The following is a 25,791-nucleotide window of genomic DNA, read 5'->3' as shown; positions in this document are numbered from 1 at the left end:
TGTTAATTATTCTTAAACCTACTTAAATATGTAATAATTTACTGTTTCTATCACCCTGTTGGAAGTAGAATAGATAAAAACATTAACATCAATGTGTGTTTCTATTCTCCCGAATAGCAGGTGAATAGAAACACAAATGTTATTTTTATTTAATATTTATATGCATATTTTTCAAAAATCAAATTATATGTATACGCAAAGAACAAACAAAGACCCATGTTTTAAAATATTCGGGAAAATAATACCACATTTTTATCAACCGGTATATCGCTAATAGCCTACGAAACTGTTTCTATTCACCCCATTTTACGGTACTCTTACACACATTTTAATGACAAAGCGAATGGCAATTGTAAATCATTTCGTAACAGCCCTGAAAGGGTACTTTCCATTAGGGTAGAGAGTACTACTGGTGGTACTTCTTTTATTCTTACAGATACAGTAATTTCAATAAATGATATAAAAGGATAGAACATTTTTACGTAAAACAGGTGCTCTTCGTTTAGTTCGAAAAGGTGAACGGTTTTCAAGATATTTGCGTTTAAAGATTACGATGCATCGATTTTAGTATTAGTGAAATGATAAAATGTAAAGAAATAAAAATAAATTTATCTCCTGATTTCGCTAATGCTAAAATATTTTATTTTTATGTAACCTTCCGAGGGCTGTAATTTCTTCGGGAAGCATTTTAGGGCATACGAGTATGTTCATAGGAACTTTTGGTTTTCTTTTTATCTGTAGATCTTCCACCAAAGTTAGCTACACTATTTTTTTGACACCCTCTATATTTGGATTGGTCTGAATTTCCTATTTTGATTATTAAGAAGTATACTATTTGAAAACTATTTTAGTTATTAAAGAATTCAAATTTTATATTTATGTAAACGTGTTAAAATGCTTCCCTTCTTACTTCTTCAGGGCATAAAAGATTCTCTTTTCAAAAGAACTTTTCACATTAAGAAGCATATATTATGTGAACCATCTGGAACCATCCATTCTCTCATGTTGTCGACAGCAGTTAGTGAAGTTTTAAAAACTCTTTAGCATATTCCCATAAAAATCCAGATTATTTAATTCAGGAGCATTTGAGCATTAATATGTTTAGCCTCTATCTTCTTTGTTTTTAGTCCTTCCAGCCTCTCATCTTGCGCTTTAACGAGCAGTGTGGTACCTACCCAAGTTTTGGTGAAGAGGGGGGGGAGGGGGGTAGAGAACCAAAAGAGCGGCCGACTCTACGCGACAAGCCGACGTTTCGTCTCCTTGCGTGCCTCTCCTCTTCAGCTTCACGCCGGCTTTTTCGACGGCCCGTCCGCGAGCTTCGCTTATTAGTCGGTTGCGGTCGATCGGAGCAGTTGCTGGTCAGTCAGACGGTCATCCGCGGTGGATTGCGCGGTCGGAGGGCACGAGTCCGAGTCCGATTAGCGGATACTTTTCGGTAAAAGTGCGTGATAGTGATTTTCTGGCTTGATTTGAAGAGAAATATAAACAGAGAAGGGTTTTGTGGCGTGGAGGATGATGGGGATAAAAGGTGTCAGGTAAGTCAAGATATTTTGTGCCTACCATGACACTTTTTTTTAATTTTTTGGGAATTTTTTTATAATCTCTGGAAAATTCGAAAATATTATTTTTTATGTCAATTTTAAAAATTAATAAAAATAAAAAATTAATTTCTAATATCTTCGAAACTTTGAAAAATTCTTTAAATACAAAAAAATATTTATTTTTTTGATCCAATAATAAGAAAATGTAGTAGATACTTTAACAATTTTGGCGTTAATTTTTGAGCACCCTGTACAATTTATGACTACGATATTATTATTAACTGCAACAAATACCGAGCGTGGGTTTGATTTTGGGTTGTCAATTTTTATTTTTAATTATTTGTATAAAAAATGATGCAATATACAGGGTGAATTTTAAATGCAAATGTTTTCAAGGGCTTGTAGTTCTCGATTAAACTTATTTTCTTTTTACCGTTTTACCAACCCAATTAGTCCAGAATAGCGAGATATTTGCTTTTTATTTTTATTTTACAATTAAAAAAATTGTTGTAATTTTGCTAGTATTTGATTTTTTTCTGTGATTTCTTTCTTTTATATGGATATTTAATTTTTATTCAAAACTTGTTATCCGGGAACTATTAAAAGAAACTTAATAATAACCTAGGATTATGTAAAGTGATCAGGAAGGAACCCAATAATGCAATAACATACAGGGTGATGTTTAAGCCAGCTCACACTGTTGCAAAGAGTTTGATGATATTTGATAGTCTATAAAAATTAAATGTAATTTCGCATAAAAATTGTTTAAGTATATGTTATCATGCAAAGCACACCTAATGATAAGACTTTTTGATCAGTTGTAGTCATGTTGTGGAGCATTCAAAATATATTTGGTAAAAATACTGCCTATACTTGTAGGTAATTAAATTTGGTAACAATAATAATTAAATAACTTAAGAATGCAGTGTAAATTTTGAGATTTTCAATAGGTAAAATGGCGGTAAAAACATTAAATAATGGTTTATCTGTGGTCAAGGACAATAAATCGTTCAGTATAAAATCAGAACTGTTAAAAGAAATGCAGAGTATTGCAAAATAATGTATATCAATGAAGGATATATTACATATATGTGCATAAACATTGATAAATGTGAAAATAAAATTAAATGGATAAACACAAAACATTGATGAATCAATATTACCTACGGTTTTAAACGTTTTTTATAAATATCCAGTGTATACAGGGTGTTCCAATATTTTTGCAATCAAAATAAGTTCATGAGGTACAATTTACTTTTATACAAAAGTGCTTCGTTTGTTCGTTAGAGGACATCAAACAAAATAAATATATTTTGTATATAAATATATTTATAATATACTAGCGTGTATCCGCGACTTCGTTCGCGTCCAATTAATGGTGATGATAAAGCAAAGCAAGAATTTCCATTAACATACAAACTGGATAAAATTTTCTCACATTTATGTCAGCATGTGAAAAAACAATCGAGAAACCCCTCCTTATATTTTATAAAACACCCTTTGAGGGATAGTTTCACCCCCTTAGAATTCGAGTTTCGAAAAATCCCTTATTATCGAACCTCTACACCCTAAAGTCAATCCGTTTTCCAAAAATCATCTTTTTACGTCAAGCGCTTTAAGGAGGATCGTGATTAATCAATGACCAGATTTATCGAAACACCCTGTATACATTTTTAAAGAATTTTAAAATATGTAAAAAAACAAAATAAAATATACGTGTTTAAGCGTTTTTTCGGAAACTTGACCGTTTATTAAATAAAAAATATTGTAATATTTGAGGGGTGGTTTCACCCCCTTGGAACTGGAATTTCGGAAAATCCCTTCTTATCGAACCTCTACACCCTAGAATCAACCTGTATGCCAAAATTGAGCTTCTTACGTTGAGTGGTTTGAGCAGGATCGTGATTAATCAGTGAGTCAGTCACTTAAGGATTTTATATATTAGTATAGATATTAAGAACCCTGTATTTGGTATGCCTCTGTTTTTTTCAACGTTTCACTTTCACAAAAAAAACAAGAAAAAATACAGGAAGGGTGAAAAGTATCCTTACCCCTAAAATATTTTTTGTAGAAGTATTTTCCAACTCCGAAGACCATTGATTTTTTTTTTGGTAAAATGGTTCTTCTAGTATACACTACATTTTTTGTCTTCTGTAAAAAATACCACATACCATATATACCCAAAAAAGGCCTAATACATTTATTAATTTATTTAGGCATATCAGAATGAATTATAAGAAGTGCTTTTTTATTTTTCTCGAGATTTTTCTCTTAGAAACTATCGAATTTTTTATCATAATTTTTGTTTTTGAAATTTGCTTTATTAATAAAATACTAGTGGCAAAAAAACCAGAATTCATTTGAAGAAATTATTGTAATTATTCTAGCAGCTTTTCTATTAAAATTTTAAACTTGTAAAATATAATACCTACTAGCTGTATAAAAAATTTCATTATTTCTTAAACAAAGTGAGACTATTACACGTGAAAACTGCAAACTCAGTGAAAATGGTTGAAAATACATTCATACATAAATTTTCTCTCTTACTAAGTATATTTATAGCATTGTAACTGGATATGAGAGCTATTATAACGGCCTGTTCAAGTGTTCAATCACCTCATAAGTTTGTTTAAATTCGTATTGTATACAGATTGTAATTCCCCCAATCTCAGTGAGAGCGTAAATAAAAGTTCAATAATTACTGAAATTCTAGATGAACCGTTGGTGTTAAGAACATTGTTTTAAAAAGTAGGGCAGAAAATATAAATTCATTAGAAAAAAACTGAAAAACTGATTTTTATTTTTCTTAGTAGTATTGGGTTTGGTTCATTAAAACTACATTTAGAAATAAGAATATTGTGAAAAATGAAACAATAAAATTGGTTCTAAGTTTGCGAAGTTTTGTTTTGATTTTAGATTCAGTTTGATTATTTTTACATTCAGAAAGTTCAATCTTTTAAGAACATATTGTTCAAAAATATACAGGGAGTTTCAAATTCGGCTCTCACTCACCATTGGGATCTTGGAAACGGTAAGAGATATAAGGTGGCTCAAATTGGGACTAGTCTGCCTGTTGATGAGCCTAATGATAAGGTGTACCGTTAAAAAATCATCCCGATCACACTTTTTTGAGCCACTGTAGAAGTTAACATATTTTCTTGAAATACATCTTAGATCTTAAGTACACACTTTAGGTATGCAGACACACGCACTTTTGCCGGACCCTGTATATCAAAATGCTTCTTCTACATTCTTGGAAATAATTTAAAAATATATATTTATTTATAAAGATTTATGTATTGCCAAATTATTTCTTAATGACTCCCTAAAATCAACTCAAATCTTAAACAATGACATAGTCAGATTTTTAACACATTTCAAATTAACGTTTGATTCCTAGAAATGTTTATCTTATAATAATAATTTGTCTGTCATATTAAAGTGTATTTACTTATTATAACGTTTGCTTAAATATACAGGGTGACAATTTGAAAACGAACAGTATTTAATATTGCCTGTACCGATGATCAACTTTACATATGAAGGGGGACAATTTTTGAGGCATTTGTTGTCGTGTTACTTTCAACCCCTTGACCCCCAGGGCACCTAACCCTAAAATTTTAAATAGCAACCCCTATTTCTTTTACCATTTTTGTGTTTTTTATAGAATTCTACATAAACTGCATTATTTTTTTGAGAATTTTATAAGGAAACCTTGATGTGTAAATTGACATATTTCGCCGAATCTGCATACTATCATCGATAGAGGCTCGGGTAGAGGCATGGTACAAAGAATACAAGGTATGCTATTGCGCAGGTTGGTCGCTACGTCATAGGTGATAACAGGCGCTATTGGTCAGCACGCTCCGCGCACCAGTTCAAATCGTCAAGATATTGTTATAAACCTGTTTTTTTGTTTATATACCGTCATTGAATTATCGCTAAGCAAGTTACTGTGGAGCAGTACGTAAGGAGTCGGGCTAGAAAGCGAGAGACCGGAGTTCGAATCTCGGCCGGGACATAACTTTTTATTTATTTTTTTAAATACTGTTGTATTCTATAGTTTATTTTTGTAGTATAAAAAAAGAACTATTTACTCTGTTATTTTTTAATCTCCGTTATTAATATAAATTGATTGTTGGTACAATACCTCATTTAATATAAAATAATATTCTACTTTTTGAAATGTATCGGGCCCTAATTGTACCTAAAAGTAATATATTTTTAGTGATATACCATATTGTAAACTATTTAATATTTCAGTCACTTAAAAAGTTAATTTGCATTGAATAATTGTCTACCATTAAAGGAAATTTGAGCTATAATATAATCCTCGATGGGCATATTCTGGGTATGCAAATACTTCCTCTAAATTTTGGGTGTCGTTCAACCAATTTATTCTCAAAACCTGAAACATCTACATATAAAAAGAAAAGCACAGGTCACTAATTATAATAAACTTCACCCTTGGAACTGTCCTCATGTGAATTCAGAGGCAATGAACATGAAAATTATTTACCATAAACATCGCAAACTAAAAACCTAATAAACAATTTTATACCGAATATAGAAATAAATTTAGTATTCTTACCTATTATTATCGACCAAATCCATGTTAATAGGTAATTATTATTTTTAAATATATTTTTGGAACTGCTGGTTTTAGTAATTTTTAAATTAAATGAACTAAAAAGTCTTAAAAATAAACAATTCTTAACCATAATATCTCTGATATCTTTGATATTTTAAATTAAATTAAATCTCTTTGGATCGTCCCTCGTGTCGCGTCGTATATTAAATTTTGAATGATACACGTTCGATACGAACTTTTTAATGAAACATGTGTAACACGCGTTTCATTATGATGTTCGTATCGAACTTGTATCATTTATAACTATAAATTAAATTACCTTTATAATTTCCGATAATTCTATATATACTACTGTGGTGTATGTATATTTATTTATTTTAGATGATATAAAGTCAAATAGTGTATCTCTTTAGTTAAACTTTTTGTCTAATATCAATCAATATGCAGGCTTAAACTTAAAAGCATTATAAATCGAATCGAGAACTGCTCCTATGCATATATCATGGAATATAATCAACACAAAATATAATCTCTGGTTCTATCTCTATGCATAGAGAATTAAAATTTCAATCAATATTTCAAGCGCACACATCCTGTTAAAATTCGAAAAAAGTTAGTGGAAAGTATGCGTCTATTTCTATTGACAATCATTAATAGATATCCAAATAGATATAAGATGTTTTTTTTGCTGTTTGTTTGAGCTAACTTGGTATTCACTACATATATTTTTATTAATATTTAAATATATACTTAATAAAGAAATAGTTCCAAAAATCATTGCTTATTGACAATCTCAAGGTGATCAAGTTATGAAAATAAAACAATGAGCTACATTATTGTAATTTTTTATGACCGTTGCATAACAATTATTTGCCATATTTAATGAGTGTGTAAATATTGATCATTTTCGCATCCAGATAGGAAAGATAAATTGTTTTTGTTATCTCTCCATTGAGTATGAATTAAAAAATGTATGTAATATACCATTAATACATTTAATGTACACTTAACATTAGGATGAATCTGAGTCAATCCACAAAACCTGCGTTAAGTCAGAAAAGAAGAAAAATATTCATTATTTAAAAAGAAATCGTGCTAGAGGTCAGTTGTTACTATAAAATACCTATATTCTCCTCTAAACAACATTATTATTTGGTAGAACCCCTACATCAGAAGTGGGATTTTTTTGTGTAGTGTATGCAAATTTACCGCAGACAATTCTTGTACTTTTAGGACAAAATTAGTGCAGCAATTATGCTGTGACGTAAAAAGAAAAATCCCTCTACGTCCATTTCATCTGATACTAACTCCACATCCACTTAAATGTCTTTCGTCGTCTTTTTTTTGGTGACCTTTTTCCGTCGTCTTTTCTTTGGTGCTCACTAAAATGTTTTATCCACAAACGCATGTATATATTTTGTTAAAATTATAAAAACTTGATATCAAGTCGCTTTCATTCTTTCCCGCATTTCGCAAAGCTCGAAAATCATACTTACTGGAGAGAGCCCTATATACGGTAAACGACTTTTTTGTTGATGTTGAATTGTGAACAGTTTTGAATTTTAAAATGTTGATCATCTCACACACTGGTCAAAGGTCAAGTATTTAATATTTTATAACTCTAATTTGACAAATAAATAAAGCTGTCTCTTTAGTTTATTTTAGAAACTATATTATTTTCTTGGGTATAATCAGTTTCCAAAACATGTAGAGTGGTATCTTCTGAAAGACTTCCAGAACTAAACGATTTTGTCAAAGCACCTTTAGATTCCAGATATTTTTCAGTATTAGCTTTAGATGTACTTGGGGCTAGAAATATAGATATTTTTCAGTATTAACTTTAGATGCAAATGGGCTAGAAATGATGCAATCAGCTTCCCGGCCGTCGTCGCCACGTGCGTCTAATCCAGCGTTGCCAGATGTCCAACAAAATACCTGTTTAATACCAGTTTAATACCAAATAAAACCAGTTTATTACCAAATAATACCAAATTAGTACCAAAAATACCAAATTAGTACCAAAAAAATACCAGTATTACCAAGTGCTTGTACAATAAATACCACTAGCGGTTTGCCCCTCGGTATAGCCGGATTTTGTATGTATTAAATTGCAACTAATTTCAGAAAATTTTAGAAAAAAAATGAGTTTTTAATTTTTTTCATGCTGTTCAACCATTTCAAAAAATTCTAAAAAATTCCTGAGTGTAAAGAAGTATAAAAGACATTTTCTGAAGATGTTTAGTGAGTGATATATTTCATGAAGTTTAAAAAAATGAAGATTTTAATTTTCTTTCCTCCGCTAAAAATCGGCTTTTCGTTTAAGAATCATGATCATATTATTTTTTCATGTCTTAGACAGAATTCGAAAAAAAATCATCATTAATTAATTTTGAATTTTACTATAAAAATAAAAATAAAATTGAAAAAAGAGGTTTTTTGAAAATCTCAAAAACCATTTGAGTTAAGGAGCTAAAAATTTAGGTGAATTATTTTGATTCGACACCAAATCGATTCACTGAGTGCGAGTCAAAAAAGCCCTGGGGGCAGGTTTCCTATATTAATCCGGCTATACCCTTTCAAACTTTTGCTGAAGTATCAATATCTTGTATAATAGCAGATGGGGACTTTTAAAAAATAAAAAATAAATTAGACTTGACTAAAAAACCTACTATTTGTTTTGCTAATCAACATCTTGTTAAACATAACACTTGAATATTAAATTCTATAATTTTTCAATTTTAATTAGGAGGTGCAATATTATACGTATTCAGTTAATTTCGTGAATCAGTTTTGTTTATCGTCGTTAGTGCAGTCCTTATTTGTTACTATTTTTTAAACTTATTAATATTTTAACAATTCATATTAGATAAATAATATGTAAATTACTGACGAATTATAAATGTTTAGAATTAATATTTGAACCAGTATTAATTTAGTTTATTTCCTTTATGACCAATGCATTTTTTAAATTTAAAATTATAATTGATTCCCAAATTTTTTTCTATTATAATTAATTTAATATTAAGACGACATTGGAATAAGTATTCAATGGCAAAATTACTGAATGAAAAATATACACAGCATTTCATTTAAAAAGCTACATCTTTAGTGTAAAGTTTTTAAGTATTTTAATCGCCCTGTATATCTACGAAATATTTAACAAGCATTAGCTCTTATATCTTGTAAGAGACTCTCTGCACTACTAACTACATATTTTACAGTCTTTCTAGAATTTCCAATAATTTCACTACCAATAATTTTTCAAACGTCAAACAGAACTGTGAAAAATGGAGTTTCATGCTATTTATTCTGTATCTAATGCACGAATACATGGATAGCATTATACTCTTTTCTTATTTTTATTTATCCAAAGGTTTAAATACATCATCGAAATTAATTAAACTTACACCAAAATTGAATTTTCAAGGGTTGTGTATTTTTTAGTATTTTTTAAACTCATTTCGTTTATACCACTTTGTTCAGTCAAATGCCACTCAAATGACAAAACACAACAGTGGTACTTGAACCAGCTCTTGTGGTACCACTTTAAATGCGTGCCCATTGAAAGCGCATTCAAGAAGGCGACATATTTTGTTTCCACACGCCAAGAGTCATGAGAAAATATCGGTATTAGTAGTTCTTTACAGCTTTTGTCAAATATGTACGAGTTTTGAAATATAAAGATAATTTTGATATATAATTTCACTCAAAAAAAGAAGAAGTAGAGATGAAAAAAGAACTAAAGCAGCTAAATACACAGGCTATTTTCAAGAAATAAAAATTTAGTGTAACTAAATAAATATTACCTAACAAAAGGCTAATAATAAAAAAAATATCCAAATGATTTTTTTCTGTATGGTATTAAGAATTGTGAGAATCTTTTTGGGTATAAAAATACCTATACCTGAAGACTAATATCGCAAAATTATAAAGAAGATTGGTTGAAATCACAAGGTTAGCTATACTATAATTCGAATTTTAAAATATATTTTTAACCCAAAATTGCTAAAATTATAGTGAAAGTGGCCCAAATTTTTGTAATGATTTTTTAATATCATATAAAATAATATAAATACAGGGTAAACCAATATTGTACCACTCTTTTTCTCTACAATTTTTTAATATACGAAAAATATCAAATAAGAAAAATATGGGGTTTATTTCGGAACATCGACATTTTCGTTTACTCTGTATATTAGATATAAGAATAAAATAAGAGAATTAATAAAAAAGTACAGATAATACGATTCCAAACACAATATTATAGTTTCTTTATTCATAACTTATAGTCTGGACTTTAAAAATATGAAATAATGTTGATGTTAAGCGAAGGATTGAAAGTTTTGCAGATTTTTAGTAGGTATTCTAAAAATCTGGCTTCCAGATGCTCAAAAATTGATAATAAGAAAACAGCAAAGGTTTTAAGACCTTTCTAGGAAACTGTTTTATGATACGCTGACAGATGTTCGAAGAGTACTCGTATAGTCAAAAAAAGGATATTTTTTATTTATTTTCTGACTAAACGTAAAACACCGAATAATGAATAAGTACAGGGTGATTCAAGTAGTTTGTTACATACAGGGTGGCTCGTCTCATCTATTGGGCATGTAATTAACTTTATTTGACTTTTTTTAATATGCAATTTTCTTTTTAAATAAGTCTATGTATACCAGGTGCGTCTCAAAAGAGGCTCACCCCTAGAACTTTGTGTTCATTAACACTGTTCATTAAAATGTTGTATTCTATGTTATAGGGCTTGTTTCTCTCTACAATTTCCTGTCTCACAATGTAACGTTTGTGTCGGGGAAGGGATCATAGTTTCATAGTTGTCGATTTTCGAAAGAAATCAGTACATGTATATTATTTCGTATATTTTTCATTTTATTGATTTTATGGAATGCACTGTTCATTAAAATGTTTTATCCTATGTTATAGGGCTTGTTTCTCTCTAAATTTTAACAATCTTAATCTCTAAACCTAAAATCTTTAACTTTCATTCTAGAGTGCCATGGCTAATATACCAAATCTCGTTTTTTTATCTGAAAAAATAAAAAAGTTATAGGGGGTGAGCCACTGTTGAGATGCACCCTATAGACTGGTGAAGTCCTATACCAGTAATATATCCCAGCCTGTGTATTTGAACAATTATTTACATGGAATAAAAATTTTTTAAGATTATTTTTTTAATTAAACATCGATTTTTCGCAAATTAGTCTAAACTAACCGAGCAGGGGTCGAGGGCCTTGGGTACACATTCGTATATTTTAAGATTTTTGTTTATAATAGTACATACTCGCGTATCTAATTATAGATCCAAAGGTTTATTTTATCGCATCTCTCTGGTTATCTCGTCTCTAGTTTATTATCGTTGGCTTTGAAAAAAATCTGTTAATATTATAGTTAGCATTTGCGAATATCGGCAGGAACTGTGTTACGTAAATAAACACAGACTTCTGGAATCACCCAGTGTTAGTTTTATTGACTCTTTTTTTAATTGGGATTCTGTTGAAGTGTGTACACTGAAAAAAAAGTATCACATATGGAGATAGTTGGGGATTCTGCAATAAACATAGAACAGAAAAGCTAGTACATACAGAACAGAGTTTCCAGCTGATAAAATCATCAGAAATAAGTGCAAGTGTTAATGTAAAAAAAAATGTTGAAAATTTCATTATTTTCTTGACATTTTGAGGAAAATATTGAAAAACTTTTGTGTGACGTTTGTTGAGTTTCCGGAAATTTGTTTACAGTGCTTGCGAGAGAATGCAATGTTGCCACCTCCAATACCACCTAAATGCCTAAATACCACGTTGTCTTCTAGCAAGCCAATAGAATGTGGAGTACCACAAGGCTCAGTACTAGGCCCTATTTTATTTCTTTTTTTTATTAACGACTTTGCTAAAATAAACATCAGTGGTAAAATATGTCTTTTTGCGGACGACACTAGCTTTACTTGGAGCACTTCATAGGATTATATCAAATGACTTAATCACCATTAAATCTTGGTGCGATTCGAACCTCCTACTGAGTCTCAACATTTCTAAAACTAACGCTTTGTCGTATAAAAACTCGCTACAGTCTTTTGTACTTAACAACACGTAAAATCTGTAAAATTCTTAGGGCTTGTTGTAGACAATTCTCTGAAATGGGACATGCATATCGAAGCTTTGTCGAAAAAATTGAGCTCTGCCTGTTTTGCATTAAGATCTGTTTCTAAGGAGCTTAACTTGTCAGTGGCTAGAACTATTTATTATGCACTTTTTGAGTCGCAACTCTGATATGCCCTTCCATTCTGGGGTACGTGTTGTGCGACTCAATTTGACCGCATTTTCAAGCTCCAGAAGAGAGCTGTTCGATATTCACTGGGACTAAACAGCAGAACTCATTGCCTGGACTTTTAAAATTAAAAATATTAACTCTTCCTTCCTTATTTATATTTGAATCCGTTTGCCTAATACGTAAGCATGTATCAGCCTCTCAAGAAAGGCCATCTCACACTTATCCACTCAGGAACGCCGGAGCAAGATCTTTATCTACCTACCCCACGCTCAGAGTTAGTTAGAAGTTCAATATTATACAACTCGAAAAAAATACACAATCGCCTGCCATTTGAAATCAAATCCATAACATCATTTTCTTCATTTCGCTAAACATTGAAATCTTATTTACTAGTCAAGGCTTTCTACGCTGTAAATGACTTATATTTTGATAATCGAATTTGATCTTGTAAACACTGGTCTAATGTTTGTTATTACTATATTATTTACTATAAACTTACTAAATATTTTTGAATATTATTTTTATTTTTTTATTCTTTGACATTGCAAATATCTATAAATGGTTATTTTAAACAATAATAAGACTGACAATGTAATTTGTATACTTGTTTTGTATTCTTTTTTGTTTGTTTACTTTACCTTTGTCTACAAATTGTAAAATTTTTTGACAATAAAGGCATTTATTTATTTAAACTGAAATAATGAAACTAAACAACAGTTTAAAATCAGCGCCCTCTGTTAGATAAATATGTAAATAGTCAATGTTTGACCTACATTTAAATAGATCAGCTGATTAAATTTGAAGGTTATCTAATTCATTATTTGAGATTTTACTCAAACCAGTAAATCTCTGACACAACTAAAAAAATAGGCAAATGCCTGTAGAAAAATGGGTAAGCCTGCAAAAATAGTTTGATTATTGAAATAGAAATACTAATTATTTTTGTGTTTATTCCCAAAAACAAGAATGTGAGAAAACAGAGAATTTTAAATTCTCAAGAAATAATCCTAAATAATTTAGATGGCATATGAATGTATTTTGTCAAAAAAATCTTTTGTCTCAAAAGTTTTAAAAGTCTGAATAAATAACAAACAATTAGAAGAAAATGCAATAATAAAAAAATAGTATTAGTTGTCTCAAATACCTTTAAAGTTACCAAGTTAAACAGTATAATGAAACTATAGATAAATACTTCAAAATATTGATAGCCGTATAATGATTTAAGTGCGCTATGTACCGTATGTCCTCAATGAGAACAAATAAGTTTCCTATGGTCGTAAAATCTAATCTCCTTATGTTCTAACTGTTTAAAACATCTTCCTGGCTATGATAGTGTGTAGTGTGTGCTTTAAGAAGTACCTCTTATATTAGCAAAGTAATTTTGATATTATTGTTTTATTTTTATTGCATTCATAATTATAAAACAATCAGGGAGTTTTATGATAAAACTTGATTGATTTAATAGTATAATATTTTGCAGAATAATTCTAAACATTTCAAGAATTTACAGAAAACCAAGCAAAATTAGGCAAATCACCAGTATTTTTTAGAAATAGTACATATGTAGTTCTCAGCACCACACTTTATTGATGGTTTTAGGTCGCAAAAAATATTGTTTTATTAGGAGTGAAAATGACACTTTTCGTAGCGAGTCCGTACGTCTGACTGAGTGCTGACATACAAGTCATTTTTACTTCGAATAGAACATGCTATTTTTTTCAAACGCCACAAATAATATTTTCAACAATTTCAAACGTTCCAAATAATATAAACAGATTTAAAAGTAATACTTTGTATGTAATTATATATCGAGAAACTATGGTTACGCTTACTTAAATTACTGAATTTGACACTTCATATCAATTTAATAATATATTTTCGTACTTTTGTGCTTTAATACTTTATGCCTAGGCGTTAAAATTACTTTTTTATATTGTCAATCACGTCGCAAAAATTAATTATATTGTGACGTTTGAAAAAAAAAATATTTTTTCAATAGACAAAGCTATTTAAAAACCATATTTTTGTATCACATTCGAAAATTGTTACACAAAATATCCATTTTCATAAGACAAACCAAAAAAAACGTCTAAAATTAAAAAAAAGAGGGTTTTCATTAAACAAAATACACTAATATTACTCTAATAACCATATTTTACTTATTTCCACGATTTTCTGGAATATTATGTTAAAAACAACATTTTTAAGACCAATAATACCATCCAATTTTTCACAAAAATTCCTCTTATTACCTAATCTAAAAACATTTATCAAGAAAAATCGTATTTACCTTAAATTTTTCGATATACAAGTAAAAATCTTCAGTTACATTTGTCTGTTCTTTGATCATGATAATATTCCGTCGCAGCACACTAAAAAATACCAACAATTTTGCCAGTTGTGAATAAATAAACTGGCCGGAAACTTGCGAGAAATTATTTCGATTTCTTTCTCGAAATTTTCGCGGAAAAACTTGTGCTCGAGTGATTGTTTTTGCAGTTTTATCTTCCTAGGAGTGTGTTGCTTCTATTAAAAGGGTAAGTTTTTCGAAATCCCTTTTTATTTGCATGGTTTTTATCATTTTTTGGTCGAATTTTTAATCTAATTTTCCAAGTGTCAAATCGCGAGCGCCGCAGCGATAGTCAGAGGTTTTCATGGCTATCGCGATGAAATTTCAGGTGCGCGGCGGACAGCAGCGATCGGAAATCTCAATGCAGCGGGTGACGGGATGCCGCTATGGCTTTACTTTGTTGTTTTGAGCAAAATTGTTCGGATTTCTTCGATTGGTGCCGAAAATTATCGATGGCTATAATAATAATTATTGTAATTTAAATTTTAAGTATCTGGGAAATTTATTTATTTTAAGGATTATGGAAAAAATATTGGATTAGATGACAAGATTATGAAAAAAATCGAAGAGGAAAGTTTTTTAGACTTTGATTTTACGTATTTGTGCGCTTAATTTTGAAAAATATATACAGGGACTTTCAACAAATGTATTTTTTTGGAAAAAAAATATTTAAAAAGCATTTTTTTCTAGAATTTCATAGAACAACATGATTTTGAGAAAAAAAAGTGGCAGTATAATATTTTTTGTTTAATATTACATATTATTCTTCAGATTCTTCATTTATATTTATTTTAATACAATTTTGATCGTGTTTTTTTGTACAATATGGCTTTATTTATTTAAATATTAATTTATAATTATTTTTATTACAATTTTGCTTCATGTTATAGATAAAAAAATATGATTTGCAATTTTTTTTACAAAAATGTTAGAAAATTTGAGTTGATTTTGTTAAAAATTCCTGCATATATGTTTGGAAAGTGTTACATAATATGTCGTAAAATGAATTTGAAAAAAATATCTCTACCGGATGCGTCCCAAAAGTGGCTCACCCCCATATAATTTTTTATTTTTTCAGATAAAAAAACGAGATTTGGTATGTTAGTATATGACATAAATTAGGATTGATTGACGTATTTCATTATTTTCGGTCACTTCCTGTTTCACCGGAAATGACTACAGTTTTTGATTTTTAAATGACATCCTCGCATTGGGTTTATTTGAAATTGCAACATGCGGTTCATAACGACATTTTGCCTTGAAATACTGTTGTGATCCTGAGTTGGACACTTGTGTCTAGCCCCAGCAGGCAACTATTAAGCCCGACCAATCACGTTAGAGTTTTTGACAAAAACCAATGAATTAACACACTCCAAATAAGCACACTAACCAACCTGATTGGTCAAGCTTAATAGTTGCCTGCTGGGGCTAGACACTTCTGAGTTGAACCACCGTTGTCATCAAATGTAGTAGTTCTCTATTGATCACCTTGTTGTGATTTGACTCGTACCACCACTTGTGTTGGGAATGTTATTATTTATTTTTTTTTAATTAAACTCTTACTAATAATTGGTTATTACTTTTTTAATTTTAAATTTTTAATACAAATACAAATTTTAACTAACAAAAATTCAGGAATCTTTCAGGTCTGTGAAAGAATTTTTAGAAATGTACTTTGAAGTGTGTCTTTTTTAGAAGTTCTTTACAATGGGAAAAACTTGATACAGATCGTCTTTTAGATGCACAACCAAATTTTAACAGTGGCGTAACTTAAAACAGATACTAACTTTCATAAAACTAATACCGTATGATCGAAAAAAAAACGGCGACCAGTTGGCTTGGAAATGACGATCGATGACATTTCCCATACAATTTTACATATAAAATGACAGCGATCTTCATTTCATAGCCATCGTTGACGCCGTTTTTATTCGATCATACGGTATTATAATATAATTAATATAGGCAGGGATACAACATATACCAAGTGTGTGGTATCAAATTATTCGTAAAAAATGCCTTTTTCAAATATGCTAACGAGCCATCCTTGTTTCATTTGGAAAAAATATGGGTAAAAATACGATTTGGGCATCTTTCAACCGACCAGGACAAGGCACGAAAAACATTAGACGATCATATCTATTTTTCCAAGGCTCCTTGATTAAAAATTAGTTTTTTTAACACAGCCGTGGTACTCTAGATTGAAAATTAAAATACGATATTTTTTAAACTAGAATGTCCAAAGTTGACATATGATATGTCATTCTATTCAGGGTGTCATTTTATCTATACTAATATATAAAATCCTTAAGTGACTGACATACTGATTAATCACGATCCTGCTCAAACCACTCAACGTAAGAAGCTCAATTTTGGCATACAGGTTGATTCTAGGGTGTAGAGGTTCGATAAGAAGGGATTTTTCGAAATTCCAGTTCCAAGAGGGTGAAACCACCCCTCAAATATTACAATATTTTTTATTTAAAAAACGTCATGTTTCCGAAAAAACGCTAAAACACGTATATTTTATTTTGTTTTTTTACATATTTTAAGATTTTTTAAAAATGTATACAGGGTGTTTCGAAAAATCTGGTCATTGATTAATCACGATCCTGTTTACAGCGCTTGACGTAAAAAGCTGATTTTTGGAAAACAGATTGACTTTAGGGTGTAGAGATTCGATAAGAAGGGATTTTTCGAAACTCGAATTCTAAGGGGGTGAAACTATCCCTCAAATATTAAAATATTTTTTATTTAAAAAAAAAGTTTTTCGGAAAACTGTTAAACACGTATATTTTATTTTGTTGTTTTACATATTTTACGATTTTTTATAAATTTATACAGGGTGTTTCATAAAATGTGATGACCAGTGAGTAAAATCACGATTCTGCTTAAACTGCTTGATGTTTAAACGTGATTTTTGGCAAACGGATTGATTGTGGGGTGTAGAGGTTCGATAAGGAGGGGTTTCTCGAATCTCAAATTCCAAGAGGGTGAAAACGCCCTTCAAATATTACAATATTTGTTATTTAAAAAACGGTTAGTCTCTCGAGGAAACGCTTGGACAAACATGATTTATTTGGTTTTTTTACATATTTTGAATTTTTTAAAAAATCATACAGGGTGTTCCAAAAAGTTGGGTAATTTCTTAACCACGATTCTGCTTAAACTGCTTGACGTAAAAAGCTTATTTTTGGCAAACGGATTCTTCGAAAGTCAAATTCCAACGAGATGAAACTACCCCTCAAATATTACCAAGTTATATAATAATATAGCCATATTGCTTTTCTCATGCTGATATAAATGTGAGAAAATTTTATCCAGTTTGTATGTTAATGGAAATTCTTGCTTTGCTTTATCATCACCATTACAAATGATTAATTCAACGCGAACGAAGTCGCTGGTACACGCTAGTATCAAATAAAGTAAAAAAATACCAAAAGTTGTAGTGTAACCGCAAACGATTGAATACGTGAATCAATCCTAATTTATGTCACATACTAACATACCAAATCTCGATTTTTTATCTAAAAAAATCAAAAAGTTATGGGGTGAGTCACTTTTGAGACGCACCCGGTATAGGGTGTTTCATTTTTTGTAGCAAGTAAAAATAAATTTTGACTAAAAATCCAGCTCAGGAATTAAAATATATAAAACCCATTAAAAGTGAAAAACTTGTTAAAATAAAATAGTAATACTGTTAAATGCACGTGTGTATAATATTGATTTCTAAAAATAATGTTCAATTTTTATAGTTTCTAATGGTAACAAGATCGAATTTGCAAATTTCGGCGCCTTTGAACATAAAAAATCTCGGGAAAAAACATCGGAATCTGCGAATTATAAAACAAAACGTAATTAAGCTGCCTCGTTCGCATTTTTTGGCTCGCGCTCGAATGTAAACAATCTGCCGAAACGCGTAAACTTAAAGGTAAACGGCACTAAAGCTATCGGTATAATATAATACGTGCTTCAATATTTACCTTACCAGTTAGCCTTTAGTACGCTTTTTTAGGTTAAGCAGCTAACGTTATACCGCTTGTACACTCAAAAAAAACTTCCAAGTTTCTTTAGTGTCCTAATATTCTCCTAAAACATTCATTTTTTAGGGTTCCGTACCCAAAGGGTAAAAACGGGAACCCTATTACTTCGCTGTCCGTCCGTCTGTCACAAAGGCCTATCTTATAAACCGTTATAGCTAGACAGTTGAAATTTTCACAGATAATGTATCTATGTTGCCGCTATAAGAACAAATACTAAAAACAGAATTAAATAAATGTTTATAAATAAAAAAGTACTTTCACTAAACATTATCTTTTAAGTAAGAATTTTACATAGAATCTTACAAGTCCTCGGTGGCCGCGTGGTTAAAGCGTTAGGACTTTACGCTTATGACTTTGGAGCCGTAGTAAGGCAGGTTCGAATCCTAGTCAAGGCGACTTTTTTTTAATCGTTTTTTTTAATTTTTACATATTTTTACCTATTTATTATTGATTAATACAATTTTTAGTAATGTGTTTCTTCATTTTTTTTAAATTACTTATACGCGCATTCAAAATTTCAGCTAAATCGGAGTTTCACAACAGCTTTTTTCAAAATCTCGAAAATTTTTTAGCCCTTTGACTTAAAGAGCTAAAAATTTAGGTGAATTATTTTGATTCAGTACCAAATCGTTCCCTTGAGTGCGAGTCAAAAAATTCGCGGGGGCAGATTTCCTATATTAATCCGGCTATACCCTTTTTCAAAAACAATTTTTGAAATTTGAACATTTTTTTTTCTCTTTTAGCTCATAGATTTAGCTTACATTGTTTTATATATTTAGTCTGTTCATTATATTTATATTGTTTTATATATTATTATGTAGTCTGTTAAAGTCAGAGGAAGATTTCTACAGGCGGCATCAAAAAAATCCTCTTGACGGAGAGACTATAGCCTGGACTATACATGTTTTTAATAATGACATATATTTTTTTTTGTGTATACTACAAATTTAACTGAAAATATACAGTTGTTGGTCATTTCTTTCTTGGAACCGTCCAAATAGGACCCAGATGCATTTTGAACATCTTTAAATGGCTATTTACTTAGAGAATGCGTGTCAGTAGTACTGTTGTAATTTCATTCATGATTTTAGGAGGCACGATACGTCTGTTGTCAATAACAGACATGAAATTTGATATTTAATATTGCTTAGTTTCCTCATTCTCTAATTAACGCTAATTAATAAAATAATTTGGTTGTATTTGATTATACAAGGTGTCCCAGAAATAAGTGCAAGTACAGGGTGGCGCCCCTCATACGCCGCGGAAGCTTCAAGGAGAACGGTAGATTATATCGAAATGAACGGTAGATTATATAAAATGAAGTTTTGTCAGCATAATATGTAGGTTAACTGAAAGCATTTTACAAAAATATATAGAATTATACAGGGCGTTTCAAAAAAAGTTAATCATCAAAGTTGTGTTCTTTCTAATGTCCCTATATATTAATTGATTTTCGGATTCTAGGAAAAAAATAAAGGTGAGTTTTATTAAAGAAGCATATACCTAAAATCTAAGGATTTTGACATATTTCACATTTTGTGAAAATGAAGAGTAAATTTTAAACTTCGATAACAGCTACCTAAATTTTAGTTGACCTTGTATAGCCTGATATTTAATTACAGTAACCATTCTATGTTAAACCAATTTGAAATTTGACCCGAAAAGTTATACAGGGTGAGGCAAAATTAATATGGAACATTAGTCACTTTTAAAAGCAAGTTACTCCTTTATTTTAAATGGAACACCCAGTATATTTTTCCAGTGTTCAATGGGGAATTTATATATCTTCAAAATATTATTAATGTTGCTTACCCCTCAGACAAAGATTTTCCTAGATATTTTAATTTTTATGATTTTGCGTCAGTAGATCTTTATTATTTGAAAAAAATCTAGGGTGGCTGTGTGATATACCTTTCGTAAATTTAACAAAAATTAAAGATTGTAGAGTAAAATACTCAACGGTAATAAAAAGATACACGTTTAAAACATATTTTAATTATTACAGAACTAAAACTAGATATAAACCTATAATTATGTCAAAAAAATTAGCTACATGAAATCAAATGCTTAAAATGTTTCCTTTCCTTTTAACTGCATAAAATGATTGTTTTTTGAAAAGGATCGTTTGAAAGGATGTTCCCGTCATCCCTTCGTGGGACATAGGGCTTCTAAGAGATGTTTCCATCTGATCCTATTCTGAGCTGTCTGTTTGATCTCTCCCCATGTTTTCCCGACCTCTTGGGCTTCAGAGGTTACTGTTCTTCTCCAGGTATTCCTTGGTCTTCCCCTGGCACGTCTTCCCTGTGGATTCCATTCAAGTGCCTGTCTAGCGATATCTCTGTGGGGTCTGCGCAAAATGTGCCCAATCCAGCCCCACTTTCTTTTCTTAATTTCGATATCTATTCGATTTTGTGATGTTCTTCTCCACAGTTCTTCGTTGTTAATTTGATTGGGCCAGAAAATTCTCAATATTCTTTGAAGACACTTGTTAACAAACACCTGTAGGCGATCCATGAGACCACACGTAACCTTCCATGTTTCGCATCCATAAAGCAAAATAGATTTGACATTGCTATTGAAGAGCTGGACTTTAGTTTTTTTGCTATATATAGAGGCGTTCCACACAGGTGTAAGCATGCCAAAAGCTCTTTGTGCCTTCAAAATCCTTTCCTCTATATCTTTCTCTGTGCCCCCATCGCTGTGAACCATACTTCCCAGGTACTGAAATTCATCAACTCTTTCGATGACTCGGTTGGAGAGGTATAGATCTTGGTTGTTGGGAGTATTTGACCTAATTTCTTTGGTTTTCGCCACGTTGATTTGAAGACCGACATTATTAGCTTCCTCTTGGAGTCTAAGAAGTTTTTGAGACATATCCGAATGTGAAGGGAAAAGATGCATAGATCGTCTGCGTAATCCAGGTCTTCTAGCCTGCTTAAGAGTCCCCATTGTATCCCTAGTGGTTCTTTAAATGCTCTATTTAGTGCTACATCCAGAACGATGTTAAAGAGTAGCGGCCAAAGTATACAGCCCTGTTTTACACCTACTGCAATAGAAATTTTCTCCCCCACTTGACCTTTATGTAATACACAGCTTGTAGCATCGTGATAAACCATTTTATAATATGTCGTTTATTTCCGAATATCTTCGGAAGTATTCGATTATTTTTAATTTATAAAACAGCATTTTACTGGTTAAAAAATGACGTTTTTTGACTTCACTCGTATCTTTTATAGTGTCTTAGACCCCAATGGTCACTTTCAAATTTGGCACACCCTGTATAAACGTGTTTTAATATTATCTTTCTATTTCTACTTGATGATCATATCTCCAGACATATGATATAAATCAAATTATTCGTTTATACAAATTATAAACAAATTTCAACGTTTTCTGTTTCATTGATAGTAGTAATTTGAACGTTTATTTTAACAAGTTTAAAATTAAATAACTTTTCTACTGAGATTATCTAACTTATTTGATTTATAGAGAGGAAATTTCAAGTTGTGTTTGATTTTTCAGAGGTTGTATAGGTATGTAGAATATATCTGGTTATAAAACTTTTCATTTCAGTTCTAGGAATGTAGATTTTCTGGCTGCGGTTCTTTATAATCGGTTTTTAAGGAACGTTTGGGAATTTTAATTAAAATAAAAAACCGTTTTTGAGAAAAAACAGTTTCCACTAAATTTCTTCTACTAATATTTTCTTTTTAATTTTTACTGAATTATTAATATACAGTTCTAAGTATTAATATACAGGGAGGACCAAGAGATTTGTCGGAGATGACTGCTGATTGACTGATGATTGCTCCAACATACTACAAAATAATATATATTTTACACTTATTTATAAAATAGATTTCTATACAGTCTTAAATAAGTGCAAATATTTTGGGGTGGTATACTTCGAGCCTATACAGGGTTGTTCACCACATACGACACGGGGCATTGTAGCTAAATGATTAGATTTTTACAAATTGTAAGTTTTGGGTTCGTTGAAGGACTATTAGAGCTACAATTTAAAAATATTTTTACAAGATACAGAGTGTGCCAAATATGTAAAAAATATTATAGTTGTATTTTTTTAAAAACACCCTGTATATTATTCTATTTTTAGATTCTACGAATGAAATAAAGGTAAATTCGATTAAGGTTTATCACACTTAAACCTTACCGTTTTTGAAATATTTTCAATTTTGTGAAATTGCAGTAAAAAATTTAAGGCTTCATTTCTCCAAGGGTATCAAAGTTTTTAATACTACATATTTACTGAAGATTATTTATTGATCAGATATTGTGTTGCGATAATAAAAATTATACTTTCTTATACAGAGTGTCCAAAAATTTATGTTAAATAATGACTAGCTTTAAACGGCTGTAACTTGTTTAATTTAAATGGAACACCCTGTATATTTTACGTGATTCAGATGCACAATTTAATTGTCTATCAAATTGTACTATACCATTTTTTTTACCTATCTCTTCAAGTTTTCGTAGAAAATGCCTTTTCTTATAATTTAGACCTCATTTATCACTATACCCATGGAATATTGACATTTTAGATTATTTTTAAAGATGTAACAAATTTTCAAAGAGTACAGATACTAATATTGTGGATATAGTTCGATTATTTCATTAAAAATTCTTTAAAAAAATGTTTAAATATTATTTGTTAAAAAGGACCAATTAATATGATCCTAGTATTCAGACTACATTAATTGACTGTTTACGTTGATTAATCAATACTAAAAACTAAAAAAAAATCCAAATTCTAAAAACCTGAATTTTGCATGTGCATTAGACAGTATAAATTTTATTTTAATTTTTGACGAATGCTTATTTTTATAACAGAGACGTTCATTTTCGTAACTTATTATTATATTGATTTCTGAGTCAAATCCACATTTATTTATAGAATAATTTATTAATTAAAATAGTATGTAATTAACTAATTTTTGTGAGGAAATTGTATTTAATAGGTACCTATACTCTTTTACAAAGATTTAAATAGTTTTCTGTTTGTAACAAATGGGCTTGCAATATTATTATTTTTGAATAGTATTTTGTACATATGTTACTTTAAAAAAAATCCAAAATGTCAATATTTCATGGGTATTGTGATAAATGAGGTCTAAATTATAAAAAAATGCATTTTCTTTGAAAACTTGAAGAGATAGGTAAAAAATGGTATAGTACAATTTGATAGACACTTAAATTGTGCATCTGAATCACGTAAAATATACAGGGTGTTCCATTTAAATTAAACAAGTTATTGTCGTTTAAAGCTAGTAATTATTTAATATAAATTTTTGGACACTCTGTATAAGGAAGTATAATATTTATTATTGCAACACAATATCTGATCGATAAATAATCTTCAGTAAATATGTAGTATTAAAAACTCCGATACCCTTGGAGAAATGAAGCCTTAAATTTTTTACTGCAATTTCACAAAATTGAAAATATTTCAAAAACGGTAAAGTTTAAGTGTGATAAACCTTAATCATATTTACCTTTATTTTAATCGTAGAATCTAAAAATAGAATAATATACAGGGTATCCCATTTAAAAAAATACAACTATAATGTTTTTTACTTATTTGGGACACTCTGTATCTTTTAAAATTATTTTTAAATTGTAGCTGTAATGGTTCTACAACGAACCCAAAACTTACAATTTGTAAAAATCTAACCGTTTAGCTACAATACTCCGTGTCGTATGTGGTGAACAACCCTGTATATAAGGTTTCTTGGCAAAAAAAAATAAAATTTTATATTTTTTCGAAAACATTTTTCCAATTTTTTAAAATTTTAAGAAGTCCTAAAACTCAAAACGCGTTTGAATGGTAATATAATTTCTTTTTTATTCTTTGATCGATTATTATCACTTATAATATCACAAGAGCTTAAATTATTTTCGGAAATTTTTTTGAGGGCACGAATATTTTGAAAATTATCCCGAGTCGAAGACGAGGGATAATTTTCCTAAAATATTCGTGCTCGAAAGAAAATTTCCAGGAATAATTTAAGCTTGCGTGGTATTCGGTAAGAAAATTTCACACCTAAATTTGAAAAAAAAAATATTAATCCAACATGACATTTTAAAATAATTTCAATTTGTTAAGTTGGCCAAGGTATTGATGTTTTTGACATATTATGTGTTTTGTCATTTTTGTTTGCGATTCTGTCATTAAGCTATTACTAGTTTTAAAACGTCTGTACGTAGAGTAAGAAGTGTATAGCGAAATGTCGCGATTTGGAAAAGTAAACCAACAAGTCATTAAAGCAGAAATTGAAAATATAAAACCAGATAACACCCAACTTAATTTTTAAATCAAAATCAAGTGTATGGAAACAGTTTGTAGTTCATTCACATTATGATTGTAGATCTTATGTTTACCTTTTCAACTGTCAAAAAATTTCCACTAAAGTTTCGTGGCGCCTCGAAAAAATTTCCGGAAATTTTTTCAGTTGCCATGGTAACTAGTCAACATTAAAGCATGTTATTGGTTGAAAAGTAGAGGTGTGAAATTTTCGACAGAATTTTAATTAATGTCATATATTTTGCTGTTTTAAAATGTCAAAGAAGCACAAAATTTATTTAATTCAGTGCTACGGAAAGGGTGAAAATAGTTATTGGAAAATGTGATACTTTAACAACATCAAAAAATATAACGTTAATCAAAATAAATTATAACGATCTATCAAAGAATGAAATCGAAATTATATTACAATAGAAATACCTTTTCATTTTTAGGACTTGGAAAAAATTCAACTACATTTTCATGTTTTTTAAATTTTCTCTAAAACGCTATGGATGTTTGGAAAAGTATAAACGGGATTAACCATTTTAGAACAAGCAAAAAAGTTTTTTCTCTCGTAAAGACAACCCGGGGTCACACTGTTGATAAATATTTAAATACAAATGAACTATCATCAGTTATTTTTGCTTCTACATAGAGAAACTACTGCTATTACTTAAAAAAAC

At 30.0% G+C, this 25,791-nt stretch overlaps 1 protein-coding gene across 4 annotated transcripts in view; it reads left to right on the top strand.

The window, feature by feature from the left end:
• The first annotated feature begins 1,325 nt into the window (after nucleotides 1-1,325).
• The window catches only part of LOC115888070 (papilin), a 156,217-nt gene continuing 131,751 nt past the window's right edge, over nucleotides 1,326-25,791 (top strand). For all 4 annotated transcript variants that reach the window (XM_030907640.1, XM_030907641.1, XM_030907642.1 and 1 more), the window contains exon 1: nucleotides 1,326-1,535. In XM_030907640.1, the coding sequence (XP_030763500.1) occupies nucleotides 1,513-1,535 (23 nt within the window). In that variant the 5' untranslated portion in view covers nucleotides 1,326-1,512. The remainder of the gene's footprint in view (nucleotides 1,536-25,791) is intronic.

Source organism: Sitophilus oryzae, unplaced genomic scaffold (genome assembly GCF_002938485.1).
Source record: "Sitophilus oryzae breed Bouriz unplaced genomic scaffold, Soryzae_2.0 scaffold_682_pilon_pilon, whole genome shotgun sequence".
NCBI classification, from domain to species: Eukaryota; Metazoa; Arthropoda; class Insecta; order Coleoptera; family Curculionidae; genus Sitophilus; species Sitophilus oryzae.
Note: the sequence above shows the minus strand (reverse complement) of the source record. Positions and strands in the feature narration are given on the sequence as shown.